General features: G+C 42.1%; 1 protein-coding gene across 1 annotated transcript; it reads right to left on the reverse strand.

The window, feature by feature from the left end:
• Positions 1–1,565: 1,565 nt before the first annotated feature.
• On the reverse strand, positions 1,566–17,912 carry AP3M1 (adaptor related protein complex 3 subunit mu 1). Its single transcript, XM_080598114.1, has 9 exons — positions 17,742–17,912; positions 9,795–10,070; positions 8,910–9,081; positions 7,171–7,308; positions 5,927–6,012; positions 5,414–5,547; positions 4,800–5,007; positions 3,839–3,983; positions 1,566–2,598 (listed from the first exon to the last, which is right to left on the reverse strand). Exons 2-9 carry the CDS (start codon positions 10,065–10,067, stop codon positions 2,498–2,500), a joined length of 1,257 nt encoding a protein of 418 aa, XP_080454240.1. The 5' UTR covers positions 10,068–10,070; positions 17,742–17,912; the 3' UTR covers positions 1,566–2,497.
• Between the last annotated feature and the right edge of the window lie 72 nt (positions 17,913–17,984).

The following is a 17,984-nucleotide window of genomic DNA, read 5'->3' on the forward strand; positions in this document are numbered from 1 at the left end:
CAGATTTCATGCTGTTAACAAAGTTCTCTCCGCAGCTGAAGGAGGATGACAACTTCTGAGACAGTCACCTTTGTCAGCACAGGATATCAAAAGCTGGCTCTAAAAAATCCTTAGTAATGACATCCTTCTGTTCCTTAAGCTGTGCTAGTCATACATGTGCTGGTACAGTTTGTTAGTGGGGAGAGCATGAACCCAGTCCCCGCTACTACAAACCGTGCAGCTGATGTTCCTGTGTTTGGGGAAATGGCAGGAGTCAGCACACCCACAGCAAAAAGCATTAGCCTCACACGACGAAAACCATTTTGCTGAGGAAAACATCGTTTATGTTCAGGGCGCCTTTCCTCTCAGGTAAGTGTAACTGTTGATGGTGACTTCTGGTGCGGTACTGTGAAGTGTGGATTGAAGCTCTTCCAGAGACAGCAGCTTTGTGTATCCTTCCCTGGTGGCTGAGTTACACAAGGCTGGTGCAGCTGGTTCTGCAATATGCTGACAAAGTGTTGGTGTTAAAGCTAGCCCTTTTTGATACTGCATTATATATCTCTGTCAGTAATGGTGTCAGTGCTGAGAGGAGATCTTGCAGCGTTTGCAGGCTGCTAATGCAGAGAGCAGTTCTTGCTATGCAGACTGAAGCTTGGGACCTAGCAGTTACATCTGAAAACAAGATTTTTTTAGTAAAATTACTTTAACCTAAGGATGCAGTTTACTGTAACATGGAGCAGATCTGTGGGATAAGCTATGAACTGATACAAGTTCCACCCACTGAAAAGGATAGGGGAGAAGGTAGGGGAGAAGGCTGGTGGCTTTTAACATCGAAGTGACATGCTTATACAAATGCAAGGTTTTCTTAGAGGTGCTAGTTTGTAAAAGCAGTACAAAAAAAGTAAAAGTAGCTACAGTAATATTCTGTGATTTCAGAAATTCAGAATAGATGTCTGTGGTCAGGTTTGATATTGACCAAGCTTCTAAGAGAAAAATGTGTAAGTTTCTCTTCTTACGGGCTTGCTACCAGTATTTAAGATGAGCTCCCCCTCATTTTTTTTAATTTGTCTCAAAATATGAAATTTGGCTACTGTATTACTTTAGTTCCTATTTATTCATCTGAAACCAAGTTAGCACATACTTATCCATTTGTAATCCAAATTAATTAAGGAAATAAATATTCTCCAGTATCCCACTCTTCATTAATTCTGAAACTTGGGTTTCTTAGCCTGTTACGTACTACCCAAACGTATGGTTTGAACCCTGGCAGGTATGTTGGGGCACATACTGGTTTAAAGAGATAGCAAGTTTATGCTGGTGTGTAAGAAGTTGCTTTGTCAGCTTAGCGTCATCATTGTCCTGTCCTTAATGTTTAGATGGTGACATTTCAGTTATCCCACATTCCAAAAAAAAAAAAAAAAAGCTTGCCATGCTCATGAATACTCTTCATAAACTTTGAATACCTGCATAGCAATTAAGTTCAGTGAGGAGGTAGCAATTACTTGTTTAATTGTATATCAGATGTCTCTTATCTAAGAGCATTTTGAATAGTTTACAATAGTGAATACTTTACAAGAGAAAACATGTTTGCAGTAGAGTTCCCTTTATTTCATAACATTAAAGCACACAACCTTTAAATACACTTGACACTTCTATTGTGCTATCTAAAAAGCTACACTCCAATATACACATGGCACAAATCTGGTGGCATCCACTTCAAACAAGTGGAACATCTAAACCAAAGCAAAGGCTTCACATAAAAAATAGATCGTACTCTCTGCAACTGTATTATTAAAAAAAAATGATGATGAGATTCAATGGAAAAAAAGTAGATTACTGAAGCAACAATCACCTCCCATATTAATGCAGAATGTTATTTTTATCAGCTCATCTGCAGATGGCACAAATGAAAGCTGATTAAGGCAAACGCTTCTTAGGAAAGGCGATTTCTTGTAAACAGCAAGGAAAATATTTTTTCTTCATTAGAAGGTCTTTCCCAGGAGTGACATTTGCTATATCCCAGGCCCTTCTGGGACCCCTGCCCGGCTGCTCTATTTCTGAAGGGATTACATGATGCTTTGTGGAATGCCAGCTTGCAGCTGGCTGTAAGAACAGCTGAGCTTTCTTTGCAGGCAGCTACAGCAGCAAAATGTGCCACTACAAGACTTTTCTAAGGGCCTGTCTGGCCTTCATAATGTGCTTGGCCTCTGGGCTTTGGTATCTGGCAGTGTATGTTTATAACGTTTTGTGGATCACCTATACCAAACAATTCACCAGCACAACAATTCAGTTAAAAAAAAAAAAAAGTAAAGGTGTATTAGAAAAAAAGGTACCTTATTTTAAAGCCATAATAAGAAAAACTAAGTTATGCTTCCATTTTAAGAGCTGCTGTGCACAAATGCTTTTCTCCCAAACTAATCAGTGTCTATTAATTAATCGGCACCTAATTAATAGCAGCGTAAGTCACTAAGCAGTCATTTTTTCAAGGGGAATGTCCTCTTAGAAGTAGAGCATCTTCTCATGTCCTGACCTGGAATTTTCCTGCTTTTGTAATGTATTTGACACCTTTAAAAGGCTTATATTTTTCTCCATACATGTCTAGGCGATTTACTTTCAATCCTGAAAAACAGAAAAATTAGAGTATAAAGTTAGAAGCAAAATACTAGAAATCTCCTTCATCTGTTTAACAGTCCTATTTTCTTCAAGCAAGTTTAGATCAGTTAGGAAGCTGGTTTTCGTTCCTACCCCTTTCACAAGTTCATGCAGCTTAAAACAGCAGAAGGGACCATTCTTGTCACCTAATCATAGCTTCCCTGGGAGGGAAAGGATTTTTTTTTGTTTTACTCAGTGAGGTCACATCCTCCTTACAAGGGATGAACTGTTGAACAGATGAGTGCACCTTCTAATGCGTATGTATGCCACCCTCTTGTTCCCAATAATGTCAATGAAGCAGAGGACAAATTTTAGAATTCTTCTCACTGTAAATTATAACTTCAGTAATCCCTCCGTTAATAATTAAGGAACAGCAGTAGCTATTAATTACCTAACAGTTTCAGGTTGGCTGCTGCTTTCCCACAAGTCTACTGCCTTTGGCACCTAGCCACTGGTTTGCTATATTTAAGCTAGTGGATTGTAAGTTTAAGAGCAAGGTGTGGGATTCTGTTCTCATACAAGGACTAACCCCTATTTACTCAAAGTAGTCTAGGAAGCAAAAGAACCTGGTAACTACCTAGAAGGATACTACATGCGCTGCTGTCCTTTCTCATCTACTGGTTTCAGCCATCCTCCTTCCATCCAAATGTAAAGCTTTGCTCTGTTAGGGTCTTGGTCCTGCAAAGCTTGCTCACAGAACCATTTTACAGCTTGACAACTTGTATTTAAGTGTTTACAGGCTGAGGCCTTGTTTCATTTAAATATACTTTTGGTCCTTAGTCTAGAGATTTCATTAAGATTTTGCTTGCAGATTGGTTTGAAGATGAAAAACTAGTCAGCTCCAGAAAGGAAAAGGGCTTTTTTTTTTTAAACCAACATTTTTTTTTGAACACTATAAAGGGCTTTAGTGGTACAAGGCTATAGCAAGTCAAGAGCAGCATGTTAAATCATCTCTGCACTAAAATGAGTAGTTGTCTTCTGTTTAACACACAAGTCAACAAAGAAAAACCAACTTCCTCTGTACATTTCTCACAGTCTTTCTCAAGCAAAACTGGCGATTCATAATTCCCAACGAGAGCGTCTGGCGGCAAGGTTAACTGTCGGGTTAGAACCAAACTAACTTCAGACCAACATCTTCAATGAAAAGATTAACTGTTTGCTACTGCTAATTATCCATCAGTATTGATTTCCTGTAACACCCACTTACCTGAAATTGCAAGCTGTTGTATCTTAAACTGGATATTTAAACTTGGATTTTCTTCCGGCTTGGGGGCTCCAGACTGCAGGTTCACTATGCCCTTCAGATTCGGTAGCTTTTGAGGGGTAATTTTGCCAACGTCCCATGTTAACACCTTGTCAGGAAAGAGAGAATGGCAGCAGTAGCCTTTATGGATGCCACCTATAAAGCCAAGTCCAGATGATACTCTTTGTTTGCAGGCTGGGTACAGCAATCGGCCTGGTAGCCCTGAGAATTATGTTGGTGTTTTCATTCTTAAAAGATCAGGGTCTGTTCTTTTTAAAACAAAATGTTACTTAGAGATCTTTCACTTAGAATTCAAATCAGATGTGGCCTGAGATATTTCAAGGGCAGCAGAAAGCTCAGAGCAGGCGGGCTTGGCTCAATACATTTCAGTGAAATATTTCCTGGGGTCCAAAAAGCTTCGAAAGCTTTGGGAAACTCAGGTCTCAAACCCCAGCTGAGAGGCAAGAAAGCAGAACTCCTGTGATAGTCTTTCAGACCCTCTGTTTCCCTTCCTGTGTGTCTTCAGGCAGTTCTGTGGAAGAGGTTTTCCTGATTTTCTGCCACCTATTTTTCTGGCTCTTTGTTTTCAGTTCTACTGCATTCTGTCCAGCTAAATATGTTTTAAATAACATAGCTTGGAGAATATACTACAGCTGAAACCACCAGCAAAACACTACTGCATACATTGAAGAAGAATATTTGCAGGAGTGAAGGTGCAGGGGCAGGAATACCAGAAATAACCAGAAATCACAATTGGTGCATCTCTAAGACTGGAAAAGTAAATCTTTTAAGAGAAGATTTTAATTCATAAACACGGGGAAGGCAAAGATTCTTGCCATGTGTGGAACAGCGCTCTACTACTCTGCAATATGTAGGACTTGCTCTAATGTCCCCCGAGTTAAATAAATAAAAACTTAGGCCTTACCTTAGTAACTGGATCAAATGTATAGCTGCCCTGCGTAGCAGTGAGGTTCATGTTAAGTACTGCTTTTGGCATGTGAACTGTCATGACGACACCTTCTACTGTTTTCCCCATGTTCTGTTTTGGTCCAATGGTAACATCAAATCTTCCTGAAGAACTGTTCTCCTTAAAGCTGATCATATGCTTCACATATACAGGAATTGCCACCAAGCTGAGAAGAGAAGACAGTATTATTAAGACAATTTCGACTTTTTTACTTTACTCTTTTTATGAAGATATGAATCCTCTGTCTACACAGAAACTTAGCCACTGTCTACACAGAAACTTAGCCACAAAGCATCTAGCAGCAACCTTGATTACCAGATATCAACAGCCCTGTATTATTACCACACATGGTTTATCCCACTGAAAAAATGATTGCTCACTATCAGCAGCTTGCTGAAACACTGTTTTCTTGTTTTAGTGGGGACACAGCACCAGATTAGACAAAATCTGAGAGCGTGTTTTTTAGCAATAATGCAAATTCCCCCCTTAACAAGGAGAAATCTGCAGTTACAGTTATCTAATGCTTTCCATCTGAGTATGTAAAGAACCAGTATGTCTAAACCAAAACGTACTTCTGTGAACTGACACGGTAGGAGATCAGTCTGAAATTCCCATCAGGAGGGATAAACGAAAGGACTCTTTCAGACTCCCAGCGTTTGAATCGAATACATGGATGGAAGCTGACATCATCCAGCAGCCTTGGATTCTGTAAACAGTGGTAAAGTGGTAAGTAGGATCTCATAAAATATCAGCAGTTTGAACTAACTACTGAACTACTACATAATTCCTGCTTTTTATACTCGTAAGTATCTTTTCTAGCCATTTTCTGAGATGCATTACTGAGCTAGATGCATTTCTGGTCTGACACGACACAGCAGTTCCCATGAGTGTATTTTTGTGTACAGACAAAACCCATCCCAACTACTGAACAGTGCAGCAACTTTGCAATACAATTCAAAACTTGATGTATTATTTTTCCTGTTTAACATATCAAGTAGTAGTTGTGCTTTCACATTTGTTTAACTGTTCATTAAGAAAAATACATCTTAAGCACTTAAAATGGCCAAACACACTGCTAAACTTACCATGAAAGAAAGAGAAAGATCTGGCATTCCTGAGAGCTTAATACACGAATCAATAACACCTTGGATTTCTGCAAAGACTGTGGAACCTGTGGAAGGGAAAAAAAAAGAAAAAAAGAAAAAAAGACACCTCACTTAACATATTATCAAGGGCCTAACAAACCTGAAGTGCAGCTAGAGGGCACAGATGACATTTGCACAACACTCAGGAACGTGCCAAGCAGAGATAGGAAAGGTCATTCCAGTTACCTGTGGCCTGGACAGCTTGCTAAAATACAGGAACTAGAGCAAACATCTTGTTCCAAATCAGCTAATTATACCTTTGCAAGCTGTTACAAAGAACTTTTAGTGGGTATGTTTGACGTGGTTGCAAGCAACGTGCAAATAAAAATTTCAGAATATGCAAACTCTGAATCTTCCTTTTATCTACCCCTGTCTACTGCCTCCAGAAAAAGGGGAAAGTCTGTAGAGGTGCAGGGAAGTTGAAGCACGTGAAAACAGTCAATAGCAAAACACAGCAAGTTTGTGCCATAAAGCACAAGCTGTCATCATCAGCTTTAGCTTTCACAAACATGGCCTGTTTAACAAGGGGAGTACCTATGCACCTTGACGTTAAATAAATCTATAGCCAAAAGAAAACACAAAAACAAGACTACTAAGCACTGTACCCAGAAAAAGATCATTTTCTTAAGTGCCCTATAAGGATAGAAAGGCACGAGCAGGACTCTGGACTAATTAGTCCTACAAGCAAAGGTTCTTTTAGAAGATATGCAGAAACTCCAGTTTATACACAAGAAAAACAACACTTTCCAGCAATCCTGGAATGAGTTTTGTCTTGCAATTGGAGGAAAGCTGATGACTTCTTTTGTCTCATTCACTTGAGTGCCCACAAGCAAGGAGATAGACTATTGGCAAGAACTATGGGAAGATAGTTTTGCCATCACATTTTAAATGAAGTATTTTTTTCCATTTGTATCTCAGGAGACAATATGCAATCAGAAAATATCTTAGTACAGAATATTTCTTGTAGGTGTACAGCATGTTTTTTAAGTATATTGCTCTTTGAAGGTGAACTAAAGGAATACATTTGGGCATGTCATTTTAAATTGGTCATATATTTCTATTTATGACAGATTTATGCATAGAAAACAAATGCAAAAAAAAAAGTGGACTGTTGTCTCTCTAAACATTAATGGTTAAATGTAGACACAGTCAACAAACAAAAATGAGTTTGCAAGGCATCTTACCTGATTTGTCTATAATCGCATCAATTTCTTCAATAACATCAAAGTAGGCTTCATTGTTTGTGTATTTTACCCCTGCCCTGCGCCAAGGAATGTTGGACAGCTGTCCAGTGGGAAGTGTGTCACCCACATTACTACTGCCTTAAAAATGGAAAAGAACTCAAAATCAGTAATAATTACAAGCGGAATGTTGCAATGACCACAATTAAGAATCAAAGTAAGATTTGACCCCCAAGTTTTGTAAACTAAAACCCAAACCACTAAAATTTCATTTGTTAGGTGACATGAAAAAACTTTATGGATGCATCCAGACTTAGAGCTTCCAAATTTTATACTGTGCTCAGCAAAATACAAAGCTCAGGTCAGCAGCAGGGTTGAGTAGAAGTAGATGAGGGGGCTAGATCCTCCAGAGGATTTCATCACTACAGCTGAACATATTATAGCTCCCTGCAAAGGCTCTGAGCACACTTTTCCCGTCTTCTTGGTATTCCATCTGGCTGCCTTCATGACCAATTTGCTGGTAAGAGCAGTTATGGAGAAAGACCTGGAAGAAGCCTTAGGCAGGGCTTCCACCCCCTTCACTTTGTTAACTATTGTTAAAGTGAGGCTGTCACTCTTGGTGCCCACCTGAACTACCCAGGAGGGATGTGACAGCCACATTTGTGCCTGACCACGTGCCCCGCTGATCCAGATCCTGGCCCACAGCCTTAACTTTCTAGCTTGACTTGCCTCATCATGACGGATTTACCCGGTGATCGCTGACCTGTAGCTGGCCCTATTATTATCTCCAGCTCTGATCTGGCCCTGACTCGTTGGCTGAACTTCCTGGCTCCTTGTCAGTCAGGCCGTTGCCCCTGCCTGCCTTGCCATCACCCTCGACTCCCAGCTCTTACCCCCATCCAGTGTGAGAAGATGGCTTCCTGAGCTACATGGTTATAAAGTAACTGCTACCATCATTTTTCAGGAAAAAAAAAAACACACACACAAAAACGCCACACAATTTAAAACCAATGAGACCGTATCAAAAAATTAAACCTCGTGTGCTACCCCTGCCCCAAAAGACCAACTCCTCTGAGCACTGCCTCTGCGTGGCCCTGCAGCACACCTACTGCCTGTCTCCAACACAATGTACGGGCAAACATCTCACGTTATCTCCGACCCCATGTGACACCTCATGGCTTACCTCCCTTGCTCCCGTCTGCCAGACCAGCAGATTCCACCAGCTCAGCTGACAGACACGTGGCTCTGTCAGTGCAAGACGTGTGCATTTACAACAGCCTGAAACTAGCACCGAGCGTGATGGATGCTGAGGGTGGCGGGGGGCCGAGGACAGGCTGTCTGTTCCCAGCCAGCAAAGATTTATTAGATAGCTGTTATATACCTTTATACAATCATTTCTTATAGTACATATAACCTTCTCCAGTGCCCCTCAGTTATTCAAAGCTTGGGCTAGCTCTGTACCACTCCCTGACCACCTGTCTCCAGTATGTGCTGTCTGAGCTGGGAACTGCTATTCCTGAGGGACTTCAGCAGCTGTGGCTGGACCAGCAGTGTCATGGGGATATCAAAGGGTCCACGCATAAACTGCAAATAAGGAAGAAGTTGCTTTTACTCAACCAGCCTCAACTGACAGTGGCCTCACCTTACACACTCACACCAATACGATATTATCTTTTAGCTATGAAGCATGATGGAGCTTTGCTTTTAAGCTGACCGTCACCTCTGAAAGTTTATTTTCATACCTGTGATGGAGTTGACAACGGAGCGCAGAATTGTGGGAGGCTTAATCAGTTCCTTCAGTATGTTGGATTCTGTTGCCAGTGGAAAGCCATTGTCTAACATTTCTTCCAGAAGTTCATACACAATAACTACATTGTCCTTAATTGCAGTCTCAGAACATTCACCAAAATAATCCTAAACAAATCAGAGATTACAAAGAGAAGGATTTTTATTCCTGTTAAAATGTTTTGCCTTTTTTTTTTTCAGCTTACCCTCCAATATCTCAAGGAACTTTAGTGCCTAAGCTGAAAAGCTACTTCTATACTGTGACTGCATGATCTGTTCAGGTCACATTTATCATCTAATTAGAATTAAAGACAGTGTGAACAGTGAAATTAATGTAATCTGGTTTACTATGTATATATATCCTAAGGGTTCTCCCATTTGTGAACATTAACACGTCTTCATTTAGAAGACTGCTGTAAAATATGGAAACTACCTTTTGGCAATGACCAGTTTTCAGAGAGGTTCCTTTATTTACCGTGTCTGTCAAAGAAGTTGAAAACTGACTCTCATTTCACATCTCTTCCTTCCTTCCTGACTGCTCCATGACTGTATGCTCCTTCTAGTTTATCTATATAACGTGAACAGTATGAAAGCCTACAGACAAAAGGCACCTTTTACAAACTGGCATTTGGGTTTTAGTTCTTGCGTGCTGGTCTCTATAAGTCAAATGAACACACAAAATAATTCTCTTTTCCTTTGTACTCTATAAACCAGCAATTGACTTAAGAACTGCAAAGGGGAAAGTCATGGGCAGGACAGTTTATTACCTTTCTTTAAAAGACGTTTATACAAAAATTCCTTTGGAATTATTTCAATTTTAATATTACATAATGGTGACAGACCTGGAAAGTATCTGCTACTCGGTGCAGAAATTCAATTACAAAGAGCGGTGGCACTTCCGTCTGTATGACAGACACAAAGAAGATTTTATCCCGATAGATGCTGATGAGGTAGTGATGTGGCGTTGAGATGACAGGAGGCACATTCTCGACATCGATTGCTTTCTCCTGAGCTTCAAAGAAATAATCACACACAGACTGGCTCACAACACTCTTCCAGTGCTTCTCCAGGAATATATCACCAGAACAGTTTATAAGAAACAGGCTGTGGATCATTTTCTGTTGGAAACACATTCAAAGAAGTTAAAATAAACAAAAAGAATTGAGGATTAACATTATTTCTTCTCTCACATTCCCTTTCTTATTATGGCTATTGTTTACTAATATGCAGTGTGAATTTAAGATACTGCTCTCTTTAAAAAAAAAAAAAACATTTTCTTTATTTAAGGAATGCTCTGCCACAAAATAATCCACAGTGGATTAAGTTGCTACCATATATCACAATGTAAGCAAGAAGCCAGCACCCCTGATTTCTACTTTCATCCCTATGAGGCATTTGTAATTTATTTCTTAAAGCAAAGCTGACTATCCTGAGTTGGCACTCACTCAAACATGCATGACAACATGCAAGGGTAACTTTATGATTTAAGTTTCCTATTTTTTCTAGTGGCAGGGGAGTTTGCATAACATCTGCATGTGTAACTGCGTGCTGTGGTATCTTAAAGAGAAATCTCATTAGCTTGTCAGCTTTTAGCTACTGAACAAGAAAAGTGTTTTTTATTTGCTAGCTAATTAGTCTTTTGCTTATGATCTACACTAAGCTGCAATTGGATGAAGGACTGGAATTCATTAAAAGTACACAAAAACAGAAGTTTAACTGTTTTACCTAACAAAACTGCTTCAGATGAAAAAAATAGCCTCTAAAATACAGCGAAAAACTAACTCACTCATGAAACAAAGGGGACATTAGCTGCAGATCTGAAATGTGACTGTGATTTTTCCTGTATCTTTCAAGATTCACAAATAATATACCCCAGCCACTGATCCTTCATTTTATTCTTGGGAAAAGCAGCTTATCTGCCTTTTAAAAAAACTAATTCCCAGTCTACTTCTCAACTTCCAGTGTGACAGTAAGTGAGCAGAGTTATTGATTCAAACCAAAGTCAATCAACTATTTTCTCCACATCTGTACAAGAGACAAATGCTATGAGGGTTCAGCTTATGCATGAGGCAGCTATAAAGCTTTGGCTGACCTGCAGCATAACCATACTCTGAGAAAAGTAAGTCCAAGTTTAAATTCAGGCTTAGAAAACAAAACAACCAAAATTTAACCCAAACACAGGCTCCTCAAGCTGAAGTTAAGCTGGTACTTGCATCTTGCATAAACTCGTTCTGCAGTTGAAGAAGCTGCCACTGGCTATTCAGCCCTGCTGACTTCCAAGTATCGATACTAGCATGCCTGCGGCCCTGCAATTACCTGTATTAGGAAACTGGTCTGGTCATAAATTGACTCAGAAAAAGGAGATTCTGATCAAATCAGCTTCCTGATGCAAGTTATTGCATTGCCAGTGTGCGCTACATCTGGTGCAGAGGAAGTGCGCAGATGACAGCAAGGCATCAGTGGGCCTGCTGGGACCACACCGCATCCGAGGCAACTCCTGTCAAAAGCATGCTGTCCTTAGTGGTAAACACAAAAAGACCCATAGTCAATATGTGGACTGAAAAATTCAATTAAGCCAACGCAGCATATAGGGGGAAGTTACTTTGGAATTGGTGATTGCCAATTCGCTTAAAAGTGAGAAAGAAAACAAAGCTACAAAGTGACACCATTGCATATTTCTGTTGTACTCTTCCTGAACCAAATTAATCTCTAATTTAGTTTGCTAAAAACCAAACAGACAATTTTAATACCATGAGCACAGTGTTCTCACAAAGGAGCCTTGACACAATGCTTTAATCCAGTTTAACTAAACATGTTCTGAATTTAGCCAGCGCTGGACATTAAAACCCTCCAAAAACTCCCGGATAGTCGCACAGCGGTCTTGAGCATACCGCTGAATGTCAGTATTGTTCCACACCAAGGCAGCCCAGACATATGAAGGTGATCAGCTGTAAAGCTTAGAATAGTTCTCTGTACATTTTAATATGGATACAATAGTGTATCTGTTACTGGCCGTAAACCCCCCTTCCCAGTGTGTGCGCCCCAAGCTGACTTGGGGCGTTCAGCCCAGGGCCGACCTGCAGCGTGGCTAACACTGCCCCCAAGAAAGATCCCGCAGTGGTTTCAAGCCCTAGCAGTTGTCCTGCTGTAAATGTTCACACCGGTTCTAGGTCAGAAGCCACTGCTTTGTTACGCTGCATTTCCAACGAGCACAGCTGTGCAGCACGCCAACATCATCGCCACCTACGCGCAGCCACGCTGCCCCTGCTCTGCCTGCAGCCGGCTCCCAGCTCGAGAAGTGGCTGCTGGCAGGGCCTCTTCTCTGGCAACAAATCCCACTCATGGTATCAGACCGTGCCCTATGTGCTGTGGAGGGAGGGCCTGCACGGCCAGAGGGCATTGGCGTTGGACCCCTGCCCCTATTTACTCATCGGCCCCAGATGCCCAGACGCCAGCTGCGTTCATGACTTTGTGCGGCCTTGGGGCGAAGTGGAAAAGCAAACTGACCCAGGGGGCTGTGCATGGCAGATTATGGCCTTACAGCATCTGTGGAAACTGAGAAGTAAATTCCCACCTAGCTGTCTTCCCTATCCTCTGGTATGTGTTACAGGATGTCTCATGATACATAATGATTTTGCTTTTAGAGCAAGAGTTCCCTTCACAACCCCTCACATACTCATTCCTCCTTCACAGCCTTTAGCAGTATGCTAATGAGAAACTTAATTAGAAGTGCTCTGGAAAATTGTAGGTCTAGCCTTGCAGCTTGTATACGTGTTCTGCACCCCACTACCCACGGGCACACAGCCTGCTCCCTCAGTAAGCGGGTCAGCTCTTTGCCAGTGCTGACCATAATAAAGCAGCTCGTAGAGCAACGCAAGACTAACCCATTTCATTTATTCCACATGCTGTCAAATGATTGGCACCAGCCAGATAAAGGTGGATTTGATGTTGTTTACCTTGCAGTTGGTACTACTACAAAAATATCATTTATAAGGTACGATTTAACAAAAATTACCTACAGTGCTTCCAATACCGAAGATTTCCCAGCTACTCTGTTTTTTGGCTGCCAGACTTCATTTAAGATGTGTAGACATCCCTGAGTTTTTCTCATTATCTAACCTTGTCCTTCTACCCCGTCAGAACTTGAGATTTGCAAAGAAAAAAAGATTAGAAAAGCTAAACTTAAGAAATCACTCTAGTAACGGTAAGATTCCTCACACCATTAGGTCAAGTAAATACCAGTGGGCAAAGAGCAAAGCTTAGGAGCTGGGACACTTTGAGGGTAAAGGTCTTGAATCAAAGTCCATCGGTTTAAAATACAGCAGTAAAAGCATACCACCAGAATTTAAGAACCAGGGGAGTGCCTCTGCAGCAGTGGACACATATACATACCACTTCGAGAGGGCAGCACACAAACACCCTATGTAAAATAAAGGATGTCCCTCAAAAGGACGTGCTTCCCATCTCGCTGCTTCTAGGCCTACCTAAGAAGCAGACTGAAGGACTTTGTGGTTTATTATTTGCATCTTTAGTTCAGAGGAAGACATTCAAGGTAACGTTTAATAGGCTGATATCCTTCAATACTACTGCCTGACTGCATGAGATCTTCCAGCCACTGCAGCAACAAGGAGCCCAGCACAGGCTTTGTGGTTTCTTCTTGCAGCCCTCGCTCCCATCCTTGTTAAGGCTCTGACCTAGGAAATTCCTCACGGCTCTATAGGGTCATTTTCACTCTACCAGAATATGAAGTCCTCAAAGAAGAAGTAAGTATTTTAACTTAGATGTCTTCAAATATGCTATTTCCAACTCTGTGCTTTTTCTTTTGACTAAATCTGGATTTTGCAATTTCACTTTTTTTTTCCCCATCTCTTGGCAGAAACATCTGGACCGAAATCACAGCAGGCTTACGAGACAAACGTGGAGCTCATTGGAAAGCCGGAACGGCTGTGATCATGGGAAAAACACTGTCTGTATGTGTACAACCAAGTACTCTAAAATTTAACTAATGCAGAAATGCTGTTGCCAGCTGCTTTTCCCTGACACTGAGCTGAATTACAGCCAGAACTCCGAAAACCAGGACCTGAGGGATTTGTCGCTGACCTCTGCAATGCCTTTTGGAGCGTTACTGTACAGGGCTTGATATGGAACCATCACTGGAAAATATTCCAGAGCTCCCACGTCCCCTGCATTTGGCAGAGCTGCTCCAAAGGACACAAGGATTAGTGGGAGTGGACTGCCTGAGCCTCTGCTATGTATCTATGGAAATGAACTTCTAGCAACAAGCCCTTAAGAGAATGGAAAGTAATCAAATGCTCAAAGTAATCTGGAGAAACAAATAAGCTCAAATAGACGATTCTATTTCTACTTCAAAGTTAGTATTTTTGTCACAAGCAGCTGGTCGGTAGTTTAAGCTAGCTTTTTCCAATAAATTCAAGATATGTCATAAACGTGCCATAGATGTGGCAAAACCAAACAACTTTTGCTTCCCTCCTCCCCAGCCCCATTCACTGACTCTTAAAATAGCAAACCTAACGAGGAGAAGTCCTATCAAAAACTTCAATGACATTTACAAGACAGCCAATGTGACAGCTCTGAACATACAATTAGCCAGACTAACCCTGCTACAACAGCAGTAGTTGTGAGCCTCAGATCTTACTAAAATGAGAACGGTCTGTAACTTCAAGGTTTTATGTTTTTATTTTTTGGAATGCTCCTATCGCTGGTAGCGTGTCTTACTGCTGCTACCGAAGCTGTCATTAATCTTCTCATTTATAAGATGCCCACAGCTTAAGGCATCTACACATTAGGGTGAAAATGTATTTGCATCCCTCCTAAAGAGCTGCCTGGTGTTTTTCTTTATTACTCAAGCAAAACTCCCAGAACCAATTCAGCTGTCACCTAATAGCATCAAGTGCTGGTGTCTGTGCAATAACCACTTAGATGTACATCTCATAAGCAAAATCATCCCTATTAAAGACGAAACACTTTGCTTCCCAGATACTCAGTGTACATTTATTTATCTCCCCTCTTGTTTAAAATCTTGTTACTGACTTTCTGGAACTGACTGTGAAAGGAAGCAGTCCTCAGAGAATACTCTGACGTTGTCTTAAGTCAGTATTTAGTGTCCAGAACAGCCTCTCCAACTTCCTCTGTATTTATACCAAAAAAATCACATCCTGCATAACAATTTGTGCAGCATTTCATCTGACTGAGCAACTTTCCAATACTATATTTGCATGGCGCCTCTGTACAATTCAGTATAAATCTTCTAAATGCTGGCAAGCTTGTTCCATCTCTTGCCAACAAAATATTAGATTCAGAATAATCAAACAATATTAGATACTGAATAATTGTGGTTCCATTTGAGATCTGCAGGAACAGAAGGTTTCACTGTAAAAGCCGAAAACCCAATAAAGTTTCCCAGAAAAAAATAATATTAAAAATTAATTGCTGAAACTACATTTTTACATGACGATGGAGCATTTCTAATACAATTTATGTCCAAATCGGTGAATCTAGGACTACTAATGGACCATTTAAGAAATTCACTCTCTGAAAGCATTAGTGAATAAAGACATAGAGAGGACCAAATTGCCATGGTAAGGTCAATATCTCGTCACCAGGAGTTTCAGGAACAGATTGATAGGATTGTTGGGCCCCGAGAACCACCAAGAACTTTGAATGGCCAAGGCAGCAGGATTCGATCACAGGACACAAAAGCCTCATCTCAGTAGTTATTTGGGAAAATGTTTTCTGACTTGCTCTTCCAGTTCCCTGCTCCGGTACCTCTGATAGGCTGCAGTGAGGGTGCCACCAGCTTTATGCCACTCTTTTTCATGGGCTCTATTTTAAGAGGCACTCAAGGTTCACGAAAGGACAGCACAGGGCCACAGAGCCACGCACTACTGAAATACTAGACCTGAGCCAAGAAGCACCACTGCAGCCCTGCCGTAAATGACAGCTCTCACTAACATACGTGTACTCTGACACAACTAGTCCAAAGTCCAAACGGTAAAAGAAGGCATATACCCATTTTTATTTACCTTCTCTTCCACAAGACGAGAACAGAGCTGTACTCTTTAATTCTACCATCGTATCGGATTAAAATCAGGATCCAGAATTTTGAGCGTTAAAGAATCTTCCAAGAAGTTCCAGCTAAAGAGCAGCCTCTTATGCACATACACTGAATAAGCATAAAAAAGATATCGCGTGTTTTCTGTGTATTAACTAAGTTTACTATACAGTAAAGCTGTACAGGAAGTAAGCTGGCTGTAAATAAAGCAAGAGGAAGAAACTACATTGTAAAAAGGTTTAATTTTGTTTCTTCCCATTATTACAGCTGTCACTTGTCACCTGCTGTTCAAGCCTCTCTACCTTATGAACTCCAATTTCTCTTTCAGAAATTTTCATGACAAAATTTCTCTAAGATTGCTTACTGCAGAATTGCTCATAAGGAGACTACTGCTTGAAAGAGTGACTAGGGACTTAACTGGTACATAGCTGTTTTGCACAACTGGAAACCTCATTTCTGGACAAGGAAAGCAAAACTGAGTACTAGTGGAAGTGGAGGGATCTTCATGTTTAATTTGCCATCAGTGAGGAATATTCAGGTATGTGCACGTGGACAGGAAAGAATCTTCTTGTCTCATTTTCTTCCAAATCGGGGTTTGCTTGTGGTTTTTGAGCTACGCAACACCCAAGATACCACAGACTAAATCCCAGATATTTAGTGATATACCATTAAGGCTTTTTTTTTTTTTTAAATACATGAGAAGCTATGTGCAGGTCAAAACTGCTGGGAACTGCTGGCTGAATCAGTCTCATGGTTGGCATAGTCCTTTTGTACAATAGTGCTTCTATCATTTTATTTCTTGCATGAGTAATTCAATTAGCTTGTGCTTTTCCTGGAAAATAACTCTTCCTCTCTCATACTGCAGTCTGCCTTCTATGAACACAAATTTTCATCATTCAGGTATGATTTTTTTTTGCCTGGTTGTTTATACTGTAGCTACATTTATTGAAGTTGTTCCCTCAGTCAGATCAACACCTAACGGTTATGAACCATTCGGCATGCTGAAAAAACGGTGAACACATACTTCAAAGCAAGTTATCCCTAAAACAAAGGAAAAGAAGCTGCAGCCTCCTCCAGTTGCCCTGCTATGTACTGAACAGGGCAGAAAGGATGCGCAGTGCAGCGATGGATGATAACGGATTAATTTCCAGAGCACATTACAGAAGCCTACACTCACGAGGACCCTTGCTAATTAAGCAAGTACTGCATGATCAGCACCGCCAGGTTTGCAGCAATGATCCTGGAGGGAGATTCAGGTGACCTGGGTGCCACCGCTCAGGCAGCCACCCTGTCCCCTGCCCCATCCCAGCGTGACTTGGCAGCAGGTTTTGGGTATGGCCTAGAAAGGTAGTTCCTGCATCCTCCCTCCTGCAGGCCCTGAGCCTTCTCCCGTAACAACTAGGCTTAACCATCTCCCCGCGCATGGTGCCACCTCACCACTGCCTTGCATTTCAGGGCGTACCCCACACCGGTCCCGCTTCAGCTGGACACGTGTACAGAGCCATCCGCTAAATACTGACTGACTTTGGTGCTTCCCCAAAAACCAATTATACACACACACACACACACACACACACAGACGCGCACCCTCAGAGGTCCCGCTCCCCAGCTAAGCGCTGCCCACCAGCCCTTCTTCCCCACCTCCCCTCAGCCCCAGGTCCCCCGGCCCGGCCCGGCCCCTCAGCGCGGCGCCCCCGTCCCGCCGCCCCTCACGTACCTCCCCGGCCCGGCGCGGCCCGCTCCTGGGGCAGCGGCCAAAATGGCGGCGAGGCCCGGCGGCGTGTGGGGCCGCCCCCCGGCGGAGGCGCGGGCGGCCGGGGCGCTGCCTGCTCCGCGCGGCGGCTGACGGCGGCCCCGTGGAGCCCCGGCCCGGCCTCCCCCTGCTCGCCTCCCCCGCGGCCCCGCGGCCGCCGCCGGCCCCGCGGCGCCCCTCGGCCTTGGGCGGGGGACGGGGCCGCCC

Source organism: Anser brachyrhynchus (assembly GCF_964034855.1).
Source record: "Anser brachyrhynchus genome assembly, chromosome: 6".
Lineage (NCBI taxonomy): Eukaryota > Metazoa > Chordata > Aves > Anseriformes > Anatidae > Anser > Anser brachyrhynchus.